This window comes from Botrytis cinerea, chromosome 16 (genome assembly GCF_000143535.2).
Source record: "Botrytis cinerea B05.10 chromosome 16, complete sequence".
Lineage (NCBI taxonomy): Eukaryota > Fungi > Ascomycota > Leotiomycetes > Helotiales > Sclerotiniaceae > Botrytis > Botrytis cinerea.
Window position 1 is genome coordinate 1,797,681 of NC_037325.1, and position 18,098 is coordinate 1,815,778.

Genomic DNA, 18,098 nt, shown 5'->3' on the forward strand with positions numbered 1-18,098 from the left:
CCGAAATTCCCTCGTGTAGAAATAGTGATAGCAGTATTATATCTCCGGATAAATGCCCGGTCGCGCCAGGACCAGTACTTTCTAGACCCAATATCATATTCGTAGCCTTCCATCCCTTGCATATTACTTCTCCTCCTTTCAATAATCATTTTTTTTTTCATTCAGAGTGTGCATTTACAATCGTGCAATTGAATTAATCTCATGATCCAATATCAGTAAGTGATTTTGAGGTTTAGATTGAATGAGTATGCTTTCCAAATACCTCGCTTAGATGTCTGCCCCCTACAAAGCATAGTCTTCAATTGCTTCTGTTTTTTCTTTGAATTACCAATGCTACTCATCTCTTTCACTAAAATTAATATCTGTATAGTTTCTCACACTGGATTGAAGAGTCAATTTCTTCGTTTGTGATATTTTTCGTTTGTGATATTTTTCGTTTGTGATATTTTTCGTTTTGAGGCGTTAGTTTTACCATTCCAGCGTAGACCCTCATAGCCTGATAAGCCTGGTTCTAAATTCCCCGAGAATGTCCTCTCTTTTCGGTTTCAGCAGATGGATCTAAAATCAGCCTTTTAAATTCCAAAATCGAAGTTCCTAGTGTATCAGGTCCCTAGTCCCACATTCAAGAATCCTCCTCTTCCATTTCGTTGTCGGTATCACTTGTCCCCTAAAATTCTGAATGTGCATCTAACTCTCTCTTTGAAAGTGTCAAGAATGTAACATTCTCCAATGGCATAACCTCAACTTATCTTCCACAATGAACCACATTTACTTGAAACATTGAGTTCATCGTCTGATCCCCATCAACCAAAGCTCACAATCTTCCTCTCCAGTATAAACAATTCAATCATGACCTAGCTCCCTCGTCTTCACTGCCCCTGGGTGAATTCACCAAAAAATCAAAGACTTCCGCGCCAAGCAAAGATGTGCTAGAGGTCTCCTCCCACCGATATCGCATCTCTATACCGGGTTATAAAAGAACCACTTCGCAACCTCTCATCCCTACGACCTGAATATAGTCCAGAACTCTGCGCTAGACAAGGAAATCGCCTCATGGTCTCCTATGCCTCAGGTATAATCGTGCAGGTGCTTCATGATATGCACATGAACATATGCAATGGCGAAGCCCGCGTCAAAATGAATAGACCTACTAATCTGTCAACTATTCTTATCCTCATCCGTAGACTCAGGAACTGCAACATCCCACTTTGCACCTGCCTGAAATCATGGCCATCTTGCAAGTTGGAGCAGGAGCTAAGGCCACAGTAACATTATCGCACGACCGAAGACTCCATCTGCGGATCAAGGATTTCTCCAAAGGTGTGACTCTCTTTGAGGTTGTTGATCATAGAATCGAATAAGCGAGGCTGCATCCCCTCAGCAAGGTGAACGCACAATCACTTCCTGTTGCTGACGCCTTGAAGACAACATCCTGAAGTATATTACAGATTGTGCCAGCTATCTTCCTAAAAACTATAAGCTTCGTTGATCGAATTCTCTCAGAACTTACTCATTTCAAGAGCTTTTGGCTGTGATGTTTTGTCAATTGTAAGTCTTTCGTCCACTTGCCCTACTCATCCTAACTTCAGCCGAGTTCTCTTTCACAGCTCTCATCCCAAATTCAGAACCAGCCTTGTCTCTAATTCTCCAGCCCTCTCGAGTAACCAATCATATAATTTAGGGTTGTGAAATTACCAGTCGGCAGAATCCAGAAATAAACACAGCTAAGCAACCATCTTGACCGCCGTAGTTCCCGACCATTCTTTCATCTTCTTTCTCTCGAAATCACAACAATATTTTCTTGACATAGCAACACAACAACTTTTGCTGAGAATTGGCATTTGCAGTTTCCCAAATCGGTGCTCTTTTACTCCTTATTCTTTCTTGAGAAAAGGAGTATTTCTCCTACTTTTCAAAAATCTTTCTAATAATCGAAATTTGAATCTGCGATACATTTTTGACCTTCAAGGTTGTGAAAGACCTCTCAATACTACTGCTCACCTAACAAGAAAGCGGGACTAAACTTGGCAGTATCTGCTAGAAATTTGCAATCTGTTTGCTTCTTCTTGTAAGTATTGATTTCTATTCTTTTCTGAAGGGCTTCAAAGCTCTGCATCTCACTGCCTTGAATTGTTTTCTCCAGAGGACTTCAAGATTATTTTGAATCAAGGTCTTGGCTAATACTTCTTCAAATCGAAGAGTAGTTTGATTATCTGCTATTTTATCTTCTAGATTGCACATAATCTATTACTTCTTGCTAGACATTGTGAGTATTCATATCCACTTTCTCAAAACCTTTCTTGAAGCCCAAACGCTACAAGAACTCGAATTTCTCTACGAAGATGCTGCCAGGACCATGGTTATATGTTTTGACTTCATTTCAGGAATTACTGACAGTGTCTCTTTCCAGGAAAGATACAATTAGCTCAGTAGTTGCTCCTTAGTCTACACTTGCTGTAAGTTCATTCCTTCCTCTTCTTCTTTGTCATTAATTCTTAACAATTGATGACATAACAAGGTCTTGCAGCTCTTATTGATATCTGCAAGTCTATTGAATTGGGCAAATTCATTATTGGACATTGACTAATGTATTGTGAAATTCCCACAGCCTCATACTACCGTACAATCACATTTCAAATCGCTTTCATTTGCTCACTTGCAACTACAAAGCATTGTGTCAATACAATCACAGACATTCAAAAGACAACTGTATGCAGATCCACAAAGCACTACTTTCATGATTCTGTTGCTGAATAGATTTCAATTAGGTTTTGTGCTAATAGGGAACGCATCCTACCATCAACGATCGTCTTTCTACTAAATTAGTGAGATACTTTCAACAACCAAGAAACAACATCAGTTTCTTCAATATCCACCACAGCTATGACTACTGTCAAACCAATTGTCGAGGAGCGACAACATCACTCGTGGGGTTTGTTGGTGCAAGGAAGACCTGCTACTCCTTCCGAAGGTAGAGCTCAAGTAAGCCAGATCAAAGCAACATGAAACAAGATTATACTCTAACAAGCTTTCAGCAATACACTAGGATTGGATCAAAGGATACTCAATCTCTAATCACCCACAATAATGGAACATGTTTGGAGTTCGGCCCTTGGGTGTGTACCAGCCGCTATGTATCTCGTACACTGGCTAACAATTTCACAGGACTTAGTTGATGAATTCGATGCTACCAAACCATTCTACCAACAAATCCTTTTGATCGACACCACGATTAAGGATATTCAATCAGTCAGATTTCGTCACAACGATACTGTTGGTGATGATATCGACGTCTTCAAGGGTTTCCGAACCATTCCTTACACTGGTGAACGTCACCAGCACGTTTATCCAAATGGAGAGACCTATGTACAAGTACCAAGCTACTACGCGAGCGTAGCAAATACGCCTTCCATGTACTCTACATCCAATAAATCAGATGTTATCGGTGAGGCGCATCCAGGCCTGTCTTCCGATACTAGGTTTGGCGTTTTGGTACCAAGCCAGGATCGAACCGTAGGGCGTGGTGGCGGCTCACATCGAGGAGGTTCTGATCGTGGAAGAGGCAACCAGCACCATGGTGAGCGTGGTGGTTACGCGCAGCATTTAAATCGCCGCGGAAGACGTGATCAGCAGTTTGGTCGTGGTCAAGGACAGGGACGTGGTGATGTACGAGGTGATTGGCGCGGTACCTTTCGTAATGTTGGACGCGGTGGACGCCACCATGACAATACCAATCATCAAGTATCTGTGCAAGGTCGGGAGCCGATGAATGATCACGGAAATGAGCAAGTTTGGGGTAATGGTCGTGGCGAGAGCACTTCCAGCTATCATCAAGAAGCTGGCCAAATGTATGCAAACTACAATGAAACTGATCGCACCTATCCTACTTTCAGCGAAGATAATAGTGCTTATCCAGCTTACGCCATCTATAACCGTGTTGAAAACAATTACATAGGACACAATGGGGAGATGTTCGCTCATAATTATATGACAAGTGGCCAACAAGGTCCTGTCTACCTAGGATATGAGGAAAATTATCCTCTGGCTCCATCGAATGCATCTATGATGGGTATCAACGGACAGGCAAGCCCCTACTTTGTCCCAGTTGACACCGACGGAAATCCTTACTCCTCTCCGGTCTTTTACCCATACTCTCGCAATGCAGCCAATGGTTATGGTTATGCAAATAATCATCCAATTTTGCATTCACCAGAGTCGATTGAGAACTATGAGGGCGTTCGTTCTCAATACTTCGTACCTGGTCAAGACATTGGTGTTGCTGTTCCCATGGGACCCGAGCACAGTCGTGCAAACCCGCATCCTCGTGTCGTTTTACCACCAACAACACCTGGCACACAAATGCTTGCGAAAAATTCCGCAGCCTCCGAGGGATTTCTAGGTGCTAACGTACAACCACCAACCCTATTTAGAACTACGCCCGGCCGTTCTCCAATGAGAACCACGACGGATGAAGGCTCGCCACTTATGCGTCCTCGACGTCATGCAACAGACCCCACCGTTTCGTTCACTCCTTTAAGTCATGGTCGCTCAACTTCAGGATCTGGTACAGACTTACGTCGCTTGGCAACAGGCAACTCCGGATTCGCAATTGCCGAGGCAAGAAGCTCTCCTAGTGCTGGTACTTTTTCACCAGAATCGCCACATAATACCAATGCAAACTCAACAGCTAGAAGCTCCCCTGGCCTTTCATTCTCTAATCTTAACATCACTGGTCCTATGGCAAGAACCTCATCTTCCCATGAGTTGAAGTATATTGGATACACCATTCAAGGCCAAACTGGACAACCTTCTGGTTCTACTTCGCGCACTTCAACACCGATTGCCAACCCTGGTCGCCGATGGTTTGAGGCCAGACAATTCGTACCAAGTGGCAGTAGAGTGTCATCTCCAGGTACGGCCAGTCCTGGACCTAACAACAGATTCTGGGCTGAGTCAAGATCCGAGAATGGACAGAAGTAGGCGGGGCAGATTATGAGTAACTTGTGGATAGATGCGTGGGAAACGTGGAATAATTGAAGATACCGCGGTATCAGGGAAGGTTATGAAATTGGCGAACAGGCATACGATACTCGAATAGTAGTTGACGAGTCTTTATAGTTGGGGTCTTCCTCGACTTTTACTTTGTCATCTATTTAAACGGTTTAATAGCGAAGGGGAATATGGCATCCGAAAACTTAGTTAGATAGCGAACATCTTGAGAAATCGAAGTCAACATCGACTGTCTACTCAGCCGGCCATTGCTTGATAGTCATTTTTGATTTCAGCTGCGGTCTGGTTGTGGTCTGGTTGCACGTAGTTTCACAAAATAAACAGAACTGCTTTTCAAAAAATTGTGGCTCCCCTTTGATCGATGTGAGACGTGTAAAACGTGGAGAAGGAAAAGAAGGAAGCAGCCGCCGCAAACGAGGAACGTAGTTGAAGTGATTAGTAAGCACATTTCTTATCCGGTCCTTCCTTATCGAAGCTGCAAGCTCCAAGCTTTCAAAAATGGTGAAGGCAACAGCGAGCTTCAAATATTCAGAATGCGGTTCAAGACTTCTGTTAAGAATATTCAAACGTTCAGCAGTAAGTGGAATGTCTCGACTTCTCTTCAGGAAATCTTAGTGGCTTACGGAACTATAGAACTCACAGCATCATTGTCATCACTTGGTAAAGTAGCTTGGGTGCGTCTTGACGATAATGGAGTACGATTCACAATTATTCCTGAGACAGGAACTCAAGTATGGGCGTAGGTATTGCCTCATATACAGCCTGAATTATAATGCTGACCTTGAGAAGGTCCCTCGCGATCGATTCCATTTTTGAAGACTACACAATTCAATCTGCCGCTCCAGATAATACAATCAATATAGAATTACCCCTCCCACCCCTCCATCGCGCTTTGAAATCCGCAATTAACGCGTCATCTGCTTCTATACGACTCACCAAACGAGATGGCATGCCAGTCTTATCCCTTACTGTTATTACAAATACAATGATGCATGGAAAAAGTGCAAACTTTCTTGGTGGCGAAGGTGGACAAGCAGACCCGTTTGGAGAGGGCTTCCGGGAAGAAAGTCTTGATGCGAACATGAGAAGGGACAGAGAAGCCATTGTTACTCAGGATATACCAATACGTATCTTGACGGCAGATAGTGTTGAGGGAATACATGAACCAAGAGTTAGGGATCCAGATGCGCATATCATGTTACCTTCTTTGATACAACTCAAAGCTATCTCGGAACGTTTTACAAAACTCGCAATGGCCACTGCATCCGGTGGAACTAGGGCAGTTAGTGGAGGAAACATACCTAAGTTAGAATTGAGTGCAAATATGCATGGAAGTCTAAGGCTGAGTATTGCTACGGATGCATTGAACATTTCAAGCGTTTGGACAGGTCTTAATAATCCGGAATTGGATCCAAGAGAATTGGAGGATGGTGTTAATGAAATTCAAAATCATCCAGCTACATTACTTAAAGCTGCCGGTCCAGATGCTTGGTCGACTGTTAGAATAGATGGAAGAGATTGGGGAAGGGTACTTAGTGTTGGAAGACTTGGTGGAAGAGTAATTGCATGTGAGTATTGGAGATTCCTATGTTGATTATTGATGCCAATTACTCTAGGTTTTGTCAATGACCATGCGTTGATTTTATATGTGTACCTCGACAACTGCGATGATAGTGGAGAGGAATCTGTTTTAACGGTATGGCCGACTCTCCTCAACAACATTGGTATTTCTAACGTTTACTAGTACTACATTTCCTCTTTCAGTGTATAAATCATCAAGAGGAGTCTGAAAATATTGTTCTAGCGATGGCGTTTGGGTTGATACCATATTTTGTATTGAACATTTGTATAGCAAGAAATTCCCTTTATGATTACACTTTCCAGGGTGTGGCTTCATGGACACCAATACAATCTCCAGCTTTAGTATACACCCTGGTAGATTGCAAATGTAATGTTGAGATTCCAGTCCTGCACTTCTTGTTCGATTTCCCCGTGTTACTACAAATATTCGGCCGTCTCTTGCACCCATCTCGCCAACCCCGCCTCTCACTTATTTGTGGCAGTTCACAAGAATCTCGCCACTCCCTTTCCCACCAAGCTCCCCAAGAAATTTCATCCCAGATACGACCAAAGAGTATCCTTGATATCCTTCCAAAGATATCCAATATCAGAGTCCCGCAAGAGCAAGTACCCTGGCCAATCGTTGGTTATCTGGTTGATGCTTGATTTTGTTTATCGCTTGCAGTGTTAGGAATCCTGACTGACTCCATATCTAAGTAAGAATTGTGCAGATCTTTGAAAGGATAAATATGTATCCTAAATATTCTCGAAAGATTCTGCTAGATTTTAATCAAATGCCTGGTAAATGTTCGCTAGATACCACTGATTACAAAATGTGTCTTGTGTCTATAGTCTGAGATTTAACTTCCGTTACTTCAATAATTGTATTGAAATATGGAAAAACGCCGAGGACAAGTTCTTAACTTCATGCATGCAATACACTGTTCCTATCTCCTATTTTTGTGCGCCAACCTCTTTCCAACTCAGTATCTATTTTGTTGCCAAGATTTTGGAGAGATTTCGATTTTGATCAGAGACTGATGTTAATATTCAATTTACTACGAGCCCCTGCATAGTCGTGTTATGATGTTACATGTGAGAATATCAGAGCCGCGTCGTACTATATTTGCAAGCAGTCTGCATTTTAATTGTTTCTAGCATTGTGAGGGAAGATTAATGATAGAAGCCTACAGTACTAGCAACACTTCATCTGCAACGAGAAATGTTTGCTAGTATACAATGCTATTTTGTATGAATGACTCGTCTGTTGTTTGCTAGTAGAGCTTGTGTGGCTATCATGCAGATACTACTTTTAAATGAGGGCAGTTTCCCAGACTATTTAAGGTGGTAATTTCTTATGTTAAATTTACTCTTAATTGGTATTGTGTGCTAGAATTTGTGGAAATCTGTTATCGGTTTTGTTCACCAAACGGAGAGCAGGCCAGCGGGACGCATATATTAGTGACTATATAGAATTGAACATAGTGATCTAAATTTAACCAAGTCAGGGAAGATATTTTATATGCAATTGAGGTGCAGGTGCCAAATATTTCTAAAACTCCCCCTTATTTTTCTATGCATTAGTTTATAAGCTTTTCGTCTATTTCGCTTAAAATTTAGGAATTTTGGTTGTTCCGAGACGAGCTGATCTCACTGATGGCTATTCCGCGGAACAGTAGCTTTATGATAAAATAGTGTTTGTAATGAAGTCTTAGGTTCTCTGGATCAGATACTTGAATTAGCATTAATTTGTAGGACATGCAGTAAAAAAGTCGAGACGGCCGTAAAGAATTCTGTCAAGCCGGGATCTTTTTAGTCTCTGGTAACTCTTTAGACGTAAATGAGCACTCATTATGTCATATTCATATTATAGACTTAAGTTTTTGTATCCTATTGATTCATTGGGGTGAGGAGTTTCACTTTTTGGAGAGACGTCAAGGAAAAGGAGCATAATAGGTGCCCCAGATAGAGAAGCACTTCGCGCAATCTGCCTGTATCCATTCAGTTGGGTCTTTCAAGCAAGGACATCTCGAATGATAATCGTCTAGTAGTATCACACACTTCTTGTACTCGTTTCGAGTCAATTTGTCAAAGAGTCAAAGAAAATAACCCATGCAATACGTCAGAGAACTAATCAAAGAATTTTGATCCTTAACATCTCTTTTTATAGACGAAATGAAGAAATACAACGAGCCAAAAAGGTTTGTCCCAGATAAACATAGGCAGTTCATGTTGTTACTGCACTGATTTCGTCTGTATAAGTATGCGCAGGGATACTTATACAGACGAAATCAGTGCAGTAACAATATGGTGATTTGAAATCACACTAAATATCCTAGTATCCTCCTATAGTCTTTGCGGCTTAGTGGAAAGTACTAGAAGCGCGGCTCAGGTACACATAATTGTATATATAAATAGACAAACACTCCGACAGCCTGGGAAGGAAACCTACACGAGCAGGTATCCAGAGTCGGCTGGCTAGAAAACAGCTAATATACTAAAATCTATCCTTTGGCCCTTGCTTACTTCTTGATGACGATACGTGCAGCAAGTTCGTGATGTCGATTTCTGATCCCACTAAATTATTTTGGTATGGGGACTCTCCTCACCCACCAACCCGTTATGCCCTGGCATGATATTTTCTGCATGCACTCTAAGTTAATGGAGGTTAGGTACCAACATCAACATAGTAAGGGTCTATCACGCACAAATAACCTTATTGATGCTAAACCATTCATGTTAACCAACAACATCTGAGATACAGCCCCATCAAACAACGGGAACAATGGTCGTTGGTGCAACATATCTTAAACTCTGCAGTATGATCACTTACAAATCTCGTTGATGATATGCGCCCATACGGCAATTTTCTTGTGACCGAGAAACATCCGCGTAGAACAATGCTCACAATGCCATTGTGAGAATCGTTTCCTAAAAGTCTGCAGTATCATCACCATGGTAATAGCTCTTGGCCAAGTAGGTTCAATTTGAAGCCGTAGATATTATGTTTTTGATTTTGCTAGCGTTGTTCCTGTAGACCTCCATTCATTTTTAAAGATCTTTTTGACTCCAGCTTTTCAAAAAAACACTAAAAGATTCTTAGACATCATTCTGATAATATACCTTCATTAGAAGTCTTAGACCACTTACCAACACAACATCAACGACTTTCGCTAGTACATCTGCATAACATTTCAAACTCCATAACATCTATACGGGTTCCTAAGAGTCTTCTTTACTCTTCCAATTTTACATTACATTTGCATCACTTGCTCAATCACAGCAAGTCTTTGCACCAAACATCAAAATGTCTTTCTCAGACTTTCCCGAAGACATGGAATCTGAATTCGCCAATTACTTAGGCGAAGATCCATCGACGTTCCCAAACAATGAGAACCTTGCCGCTTCCGCTCCAGTAGATTCTGTAGGACAGTCATCCTACAACTCAAGTGGAAGCTTCGACTGGAACCAATTCCTTGAGGCTGAGGGAGTTGAGAGATACTCATCTCCTGAAATCGACTGGGAATGGGATACCAGAGAGGGAAATTTTGTCGGGGTTGGAATTGGTCCGCCTTCAACGGTTGATGAGGATAGCTCCGAAGAGCCTGCACAGTCGTCAGGGCAAGATCAAGGGGCCCATACCATTGTCGAAAGCGAAAAAACCAACGAGCAACCCGTTGCAACGACTTCCGAACCTGAAGCTCAACCGGAAGAAAACATTCTCAACGATGACTCTCTTTTCGGAGAAGGCAATATTGACGATAATGAATCTCCAGTTCCAAATACCGGAGAAAATTTGAACGATGAAACTGTTGCAGTCGACACCCAGCCTCAAGACCCTTCTAAACAAGATCAGGAAGAGAAAGCAAATATTCCTGACGATGATTCCCTTTTCGGTAATAGCACCTCTGACGATATTGAAGTCCCCAAGATCAATGAGGAACGTCAATCCGAGGCCGCAGCACAAGGAGTTAACAGCACCCCTAAACTTGTGGCTAATACACCACAACATAGCGACAGTGCTACTTCTGCACTGATTACTCCAGATGTAGATCTGAACAACGTCAACGCAGATGTTGACAATGATTCTCTGTTTGGTGAGTCTGATGATAACTTTCAGTCCACCCAGGAGGCGTCTTCAAAGGGCAATTTTAAGCTCCAAGCAGCTGTTTCAGCACAAGCCGTCGATAATATACCTGCTGAAATACCATCAGATGATCTTGACGACCTTTTTGGCGACGAATTTGGGGCCAATTTCGAGGCGGAACTTGAGGCGGGAATCAAGAAAGATGGTGCCAATGCTGTAGCTCCCGCCGCTCCAAAGAACACAGGCCTTCATCTTCCAAAACTTCCTCGGAAGGTGTCCAAGCGCCAGGAACTACACCTTCCCGATCCTCCACGCGCGATAGCTAATCCACAGGGGCTACACCTCCCTGAGCCCCCTCAAAAGTCGGCTGGTTCTCGAGGGCTGCATCTCCCAGATCCCCCGCTTGTGGTAGCTAGCTCACAGGAACCAAACTTTCCTGTCCCTCCTCCTCGTGTGCCGACCAATCCTCGGGAAGTTAATGTGTCAAATTCACCTCCTGAGACAGTTACCCAGCAGAGCGGAGCTGACATGTCGGCTCAAGCACAGATGGATGACCAAGATGACCCTGATTCAACCAGAAACCGCAGGGTCAGAGCTAGTAGAATCCCGAAATCGGACATGAGTAGACCGAAAGGTAGAGGACAAGCAGGCAAAGTCCTTACCCAACTCTCTGGACCAGCTCCTTCTAAGTTGCAAGAAACTGAACCAAGCTCATCTTCTGGGGCTGATGATACCGCTGAGAAACCCACGCGTTTGCCTCGATGGGCATTTGGAAAATACGGTAGTTTTGGAAAGCCCGTAGCTGGAAGCAAATATCGGAAGCCTGATAATTCGGCAAATAATCCGATACGCGTTGAAGATGAGCCAGGATCGGCTGATAAGATTGACGAAGTCAATCCTGAGAATCAGAATGTTTCTCAACCAGCTCCGGAGATTCCAGGCACTATTGACCTCACAAATGACACTGAGGATCACATAGCTGCGGGGAGTTCCATTCAGGATAATCAAAACGTCAACCATACTAATGGTCAAGACTTCGCTCAGAGTTACGCAAACTTCCAGCCCCCTCTCTACGGTGATCAGGAATTTGGGCAATCCGAAGGAAGCTTTCCAACTGCTCTCGAATGGAGCTTCATGCCAATTGTAAATGATCCAAACCCGGCTTCGAAATTGCAGACTCATCAGTATGATCTTGCTTTGGCCCCAAATAATGCGCCAATTGCAGTTCTCCAGCACCAGACTCTTCAGCATCCTACGATGGAGGGCAATCCAATTCAAGGCCACTCAATTGCTGGAGGCATTCCGTTTGTTGGCACCAATGCCCAATACCAAGTACAAGCACCTGATGTACATGGTACAAGTCGAACTGGTTTCTTTCTGAACAATGTACATCAGTCTCCATATTCCATGGATCAAACTGGCGTACATCATGCAGCATCTATTCCTCAGCCTATACAGAATGCTGACTATGCATATGGCAACTACGAGGCAGCGAACTTGCATGGTCAAGGTGGTGGCATGGTTCAATCAAACATACCCACCCAGGTAGCCATCCCAAGCATGGGAAAGTCATCCCAAAATCCAGCCATGTCCGCGAATGAAGGAGATAAAATTTCCTCTGGGTTGAATGAAAATCGCCCCAAAAAACGTCACAGCCACGAACGTGCTGAATTTGGTGATCCTCGAGTATTACTGACATACAGCGAGTTCAAACAAATCTTCCCATTAGAACCAACACGTGGGTGCTTTGAAGTCGCCATTCAGAAGGAACGGGCAGCGGACGCGGCAATAATTGCCCGGGGAGGAGTTCCTCAACAGCGGCCGACCATACGTAAGGCAATAATTTGCACATGGAGCCAGGTGCAACATCTGAATCGGTAAGTTGCCTCGAAAGATCATTTGAGCTTTGATGAATTTATTGATGACTGATAATTTCTAGAATTCGTTCTGCTACTGGCGAGAAGCTTTTTGAACTGAAGCCAAAGGCGCACAAACGCCCTGCAGCCCTCCTAGAGAGCATGCGGAGGAAAAGAAAAGAACGTGGGGAAACCTCAGAATCCGAGCAGTTTGATATGGAACCAGAACCAAAGCGATTGAGACTCGCTCAAGAACCAACACAAATGGCCCCAGCACCTCGTGAACAGTATGGAGAGCGTACTTCACAGATAACTTCCATTCAGCCTGATAATGGTCAAAAATCGGCTGATGTGTCGCACCCTCCCTTTAATCAAGGGATTACTCAGGGCCTCTATTCTCAAAATATTGGTCAAACTCCATCGATGCAGATCCATCAACCAGTGGCTCAGTCTTTCAAGAGAAAGTTAGCACCGGAGCAGTTGGAGAGCTTTGAGTCTATGGAGCAAGAGATGCGACCACAGGCCAAGCGACCGAGAATCGCCCCGCAAATGGGCCGCAATATGGAGCCAGAGAACAACCAATCTTTGGCTAAAAGATTTCAAGACTATGTCTCACAGAGACAGTCTGAATACCTAAAACTGCGAGTGCCAGAGTTAAGGCAGCTGTGTAGCACTCGCGATTTGAAGCATGGTCGCTTCAATCAGCTGACGAAAGGCGGTCTGGTTGGTGTTTTGGTGGGACAGGATGTAAGCCGTCATCCTGTCTACAGTCAAATTCACAATCAAGCTCGGGCTGGATTGGGATATCTAATGCCTAGTATTGACCAAATGGGTGGAATGAATCCACCACCCATCCCTATGAATCACGATCAGCAACAATTGCGAGCACCAAATGGCTTTCCAATGCCTCAAAATCCAACAAGACCTACTCCAGGTCCTGTTTATGGCATGGGGGGCAACTACCATAAGGAAGTTCCATCGCCATTTCTCCCTGTTGCTGGTCACAATGCACAAGACCCTATTGCTATGGGAAATGTCAACAATGCTCAGCCGTCGAGGAATGTTGGTCCCGCCCAACAGCCATTGATGAATGCTAATGTTCCTGGATTGGCAAATAGTCGTGGCCAACCATTAACCAATGCTAGACAGCCTCCAATAATCGGCCAGCCTAGTCACACCTCTATGGCAAACCAGAGTAGGGGGAATGTGTACCCTCAATCACGACTGCCAGTCAGCGCTAACCACAATGGTTACAACAACGGCGGCATCCAGCAAAATGTGAATGGAGGTCGCAATAACCAGGCAAACGCCAATGCTCAGTTCCTAGCTCATGGCATCTATGGTGGCTTTGGAAATGGCGTCTATCGACCAGCAGTTGATGACCGCCGCAGGAAACCCAGAATTCAGGGCCAAGATGCACCGAGTAGCATTCCTCAAGGTAGTCAGACAATCTTGCCACGACCTGCGCCGAAAAACACTGGGGGTAGACTTGCAGGCTCCCAGCAGCCTATGTTTAGCAGTGGAAATCCTAACGGAGGCCACCAAGAAAATACTCTTGGTGGCTCTCGGATACCAAGACCCGTCCCCAGTGGAAACATGACTGATGATCCCCGAAGGTTCATAGTGGACCATACTCACGGCAGCTTCTATCCAGCTCCCATGCACGGTCCTCCCCAGGGAGTCTATCAGCAGCATACTGCAGCCCCGAGAGATCCACAGCCTTACCTTGGTCGGCCTCCTGGTAATCCATACAACGGACAGCCTCCTGGTCCTGCACCACCAGGTTGAGCCAAAGATACGATGCGATTGATCGGGCATAGAGTAAGTCTTGGCCAGTGAGAGTAATAAAAAAAGAGCATGTTTGACAATAGCTCTTGAATCATGTGCGGACTAACGAATCTTGACATGGCGGATTTCGAAATATTTGGATGGCGAGTGTCGGTATAGCGATTTGGTGGTTTCTTTTGGTCATAATTTTTGGCTACGAGTTTTGATATCTATGTTATCTATAGGAGTTTAGTATCTGTGTTGAGTTGTATACCCCATAATGTCTTCGGTGTTTGGGCGTTTGTGTCGAAAAAACTTATTGTCGGGAACATGGTACCAAGTTACACAGAAACTGTAGCTTATCGGAAGCAATTCAATGATTTCAGATGAATGAATATCAGTATTTATCTGTGTCCTCAGCTGTAATGCACAAGTGATCCAGTGAATTAGTGCCATAGGAATCAATGATTGTGAATACTGGTAGGTTTTCGATATGCTAACTGCTCAAAGTCGTGAGGATATTAGCGATGCAATCTAATCGCTATGAATCTTCCACAAATACTAAATAAAAAATCGAATTAGCTTGATGATCTTGATATCTAGGTAGAGATTATTATGCATATATATATGGACATACCAAAAGGTCGTTTTCTTACGCTTTGAGCTGCTAGCTAGATACTTCTCGCTGATTGTTTGTTTATGATGAACTTGTAAACTAAAGGAAGTTCTTTGTGTCAGACTTCCTTCCAGGTAGCTTTAGATTCATCCATAATAACGCATGATTCTAAGCTGGAGAGAAAGGCTGCATTATTAATGCCCATAAGACGATGTGAATGTTCTTTGCTTTATATTAGTAAGCCACAACAGTAATTGAATGAGTTTCAGTCTTCAAAGTCGTGGAGCCAGTGACCATTGACATGTAGATGAAAACTAAGAATTGGATGGAAAAGGGAAAATGGAAAATACAATACCACCTTCAATGATCAATTCAAGATTCAAGAGAAAGGAAAGCGATCTTCTAGATATATTATGCTTTCAAATCTGAAGTCTAGTATGCCGGCTTCTCAACATGCATAATTTCTTGGTTTCCTTTTCTTTTTGCTTCATGATGGCTGTGCATTGCAAAAGAGTTGATCTTTGCTGATCCTACAAACTATTAATGTGATGTTATTTATACAAAAGCTAACTATTTAGGTGTAAATGATACATGAATTGTATGCATTTCCAAAAATCGACATGGTCGAGTACTGTATTTGGCCTCAGTCCGAATGGCTGTGAAGCGAAAATTTCGCTTCAATATAGTACGACAACAGTATCAAGTTAGACACTAGTAAGATAATAATCGAACTAGGTGAAGTGATTGCTGAATTATTGATCAGCATCGAAATTTAAGTTGAAGAACATAACCACTAACCTTCTCTTTTGCATCTGTTTTACATAATGATTGCTTTCAATCCATTAGCCGAATTTTACAAGCGGAACTGGTTCAATGAACTTGTTCCTAGAATGTTCTATCAAAATTCAGTAAATTCATACGAAGATTTATATAAGATTCTTTTTCTCATAATTCTCCAGTCTACCTGTTCCCACATAATTACATTCCTTTCGAGATCAAACCTCATCACACTGATCTCTAAAAGGGGAACAATGGACCAAACCATAAATCTGTAGACTTCCTTCTTTGAGCTTGATATCAACGTTATTTCTATTCTTCGATCTTTGGCAGGTTCTACCACATCGAAGGGTATAGAAGGGAGTGGCAAACATGGTTCTAGTGTATTCCCTGCGCGTATAGCTCATGGAAGGTTCAATCTGAAGAAGATCATTGTCACTATTATAATCCTTTGAATGGGAACGGAGAGTCTGACAATAGTAAACAATCGATGATAATAAGAAAATGAAATTAAAGAGTTGATATCTACATAGTGATTTTGGCCGAGCATGGTCATTGTCAGTCGTTGGTATCAATGCGACGGCGGCGAGGAGGAGCCTCAAGTTGGTCGTTAGAGTGAAGTTATAACGAACAATGAGATAAGGGACCAGATGACAATGATTCGTGTCAGCGATGCTAAGCATGAAAACGTATTCGGCGTTGAATTTTCTGGTCAACTACTAGTAGAGTAGTCGAAGGTACTGCCCGCGTTGGAATGAGAATGCAGAAGGATGAAAAGAAAACGTATGACAGTAATGAGAAAAACACCTAGGTAGTGAATGAATCAGTCACATTCGATAGCATCAATGATGATAATACAATCACAATTTCTCCTCGGAAGCCCAGGATACCATTCAGAAAACCCCAAGGCTTGCGCACTCCTGGATTGTGAATGGCTATGATGATCAGACATTCAATGCGATGTTTGTGATCATTTCGTATTTCTGATCTTCTCAAGCTCATTCATGAGTCGTTGTTATTGACAAAATGGATACTGAGCCGTCCAAATATGACAGAATTCGCTCATCATTGTATCAGAATCTCGGTCTTCTCTTGTCCCTTTCATTCACCAGCGCGAATGTAGAGAATGTCGATCAAGACATCAAATAATCTGTACGTAATTAAGGGATCAGAAAATGCACCCGGTGACCCCGCACCGTTTCCAGTCAATTTTCCAAGGAGCTCAGCCATGATACTACCCATTTAGCTAAGACTTAGCCCCCAGATTGCCCAATTTCAACTAAACACTTTGGGCGATGTCGTCAAATTATAGAGACCACGGCCCATGCTTTCATCATGTAGCCGTATATCTACTCAAATAAGCAATTTCCATTCGTCCTTCGGCCCAGTCATCATATAAATAAGCAAGCACCCGATAAACACGGAGATCCCGACCGGCATTATGACTCGTGCATACACTCAGATAGTTGGTGAGCAGCCGAGCAAGCCACCTTGGCCACTTAGCCATGCGATATAGCACTATAACGCGGGAACAAGGCAGCTAAATAATATCTCGCAACAATAGCAAGTGACATTGCGACAAATGATAAGATGAATGAATTATATTGGTGAAGATCCGATGACGAGTACTAGTTCAGCACCGCTAATTACGCCTTGGCATTTTCCATACCACCCCTTGCTCTGGCGCCCCCATCTTCAACATTTAAAGATATGTCATTTTGAGAACAGAGAGACAATCTTGAAACCCCTAAAGACCATGCCAAAATAGCAGTATCGGGAAGGAGTGACAACGGAAACGGAAAGTAGTGGGATCTGACCAAATTCTCCGAAAAATTGGTAAATTACTTTTAGGTTGCATCGAAACTGTTGGAGGATAAGCATAGACATAAGCAAATAGTCTGCTATCCACGTGGGCAAAAAATGTGATTTGAAACGCATGCGAACATGCGATGCGTACTTGGGATGGATGCATTGATTGGTACATGAGATGCACCATGCCATGCTAACGGGCATCCGCAGGGCAGCTCACCTCGTACAAGCCATAGTCATCTTAGCATACTAGTTAGATAGAAATATTGGCTCTTTAAGTATGATAGAGTATAGTATAACGTGAAATATGCGTGATTGCGGGACAGTGATAGCGTGGTAGACAAGGTTGTGAAGCAAATTGTATGGCTGAGAGGTTACCGACTGCGTGGTTCAGCAGGGTGTGTGCAGAAGGAATGCGTTTTAGATTGGAGATAAAAGCTGAAAAAGTAAGCCTAGTGTATATGCTAAGCAGGAACTTGTTCGTCAACGAGAGAATCAATCAATGAACGTGTCCATATGTGGTCTGGTCTGGTCTGGTCTGGTGTAGGTACTCGGCGAGTGCGAACAGGTCAAGAACCTAAGGGTTTTAAGTTTCCCGTCCCGCCCCATCGCTTTC

General features: G+C 43.2%; 3 protein-coding genes across 6 annotated transcripts; all 3 read left to right on the plus strand.

The window, feature by feature from the left end:
- Positions 1–1,781: 1,781 nt before the first annotated feature.
- BCIN_16g04940 (hypothetical protein) lies at positions 1,782–5,346 on the plus strand. Of its 4 annotated transcripts, XM_024698216.1 has the most exons (7): positions 1,782–2,068; positions 2,200–2,266; positions 2,411–2,456; positions 2,609–2,709; positions 2,769–2,982; positions 3,036–3,116; positions 3,166–5,346. In XM_024698216.1, the coding sequence occupies exons 5-7, from the start codon at positions 2,884–2,886 to the stop codon at positions 4,978–4,980; spliced, it is 1,995 nt and encodes a 664-aa protein (XP_024554034.1). In that variant the 5' UTR covers positions 1,782–2,068; positions 2,200–2,266; positions 2,411–2,456; positions 2,609–2,709; positions 2,769–2,883; the 3' UTR covers positions 4,981–5,346. The 4 variants fall into 4 exon arrangements, with proteins under 4 accessions (XP_024554034.1, XP_024554035.1, XP_024554033.1 ...); XM_024698217.1 differs by having other exon boundaries at positions 2,769–3,116; XM_024698219.1 differs by having other exon boundaries at positions 3,036–5,346.
- Positions 5,347–5,481: 135 nt separating this feature from the next.
- BCIN_16g04950 (hypothetical protein) lies at positions 5,482–6,975 on the plus strand. The gene is made up of 5 exons (XM_024698220.1): positions 5,482–5,586; positions 5,644–5,749; positions 5,800–6,578; positions 6,627–6,706; positions 6,755–6,975. Exons 1-5 carry the CDS (start codon positions 5,544–5,546, stop codon positions 6,779–6,781), a joined length of 1,035 nt encoding a protein of 344 aa, XP_024554037.1. The 5' UTR covers positions 5,482–5,543; the 3' UTR covers positions 6,782–6,975.
- Positions 6,976–8,742: 1,767 nt separating this feature from the next.
- Positions 8,743–14,611, plus strand: BCIN_16g04960 (hypothetical protein). Its single transcript, XM_024698221.1, has 2 exons — positions 8,743–12,534; positions 12,597–14,611. The coding sequence occupies exons 1-2, from the start codon at positions 9,878–9,880 to the stop codon at positions 14,299–14,301; spliced, it is 4,362 nt and encodes a 1,453-aa protein (XP_024554038.1). The 5' UTR covers positions 8,743–9,877; the 3' UTR covers positions 14,302–14,611.
- Positions 14,612–18,098: the final 3,487 nt, after the last annotated feature.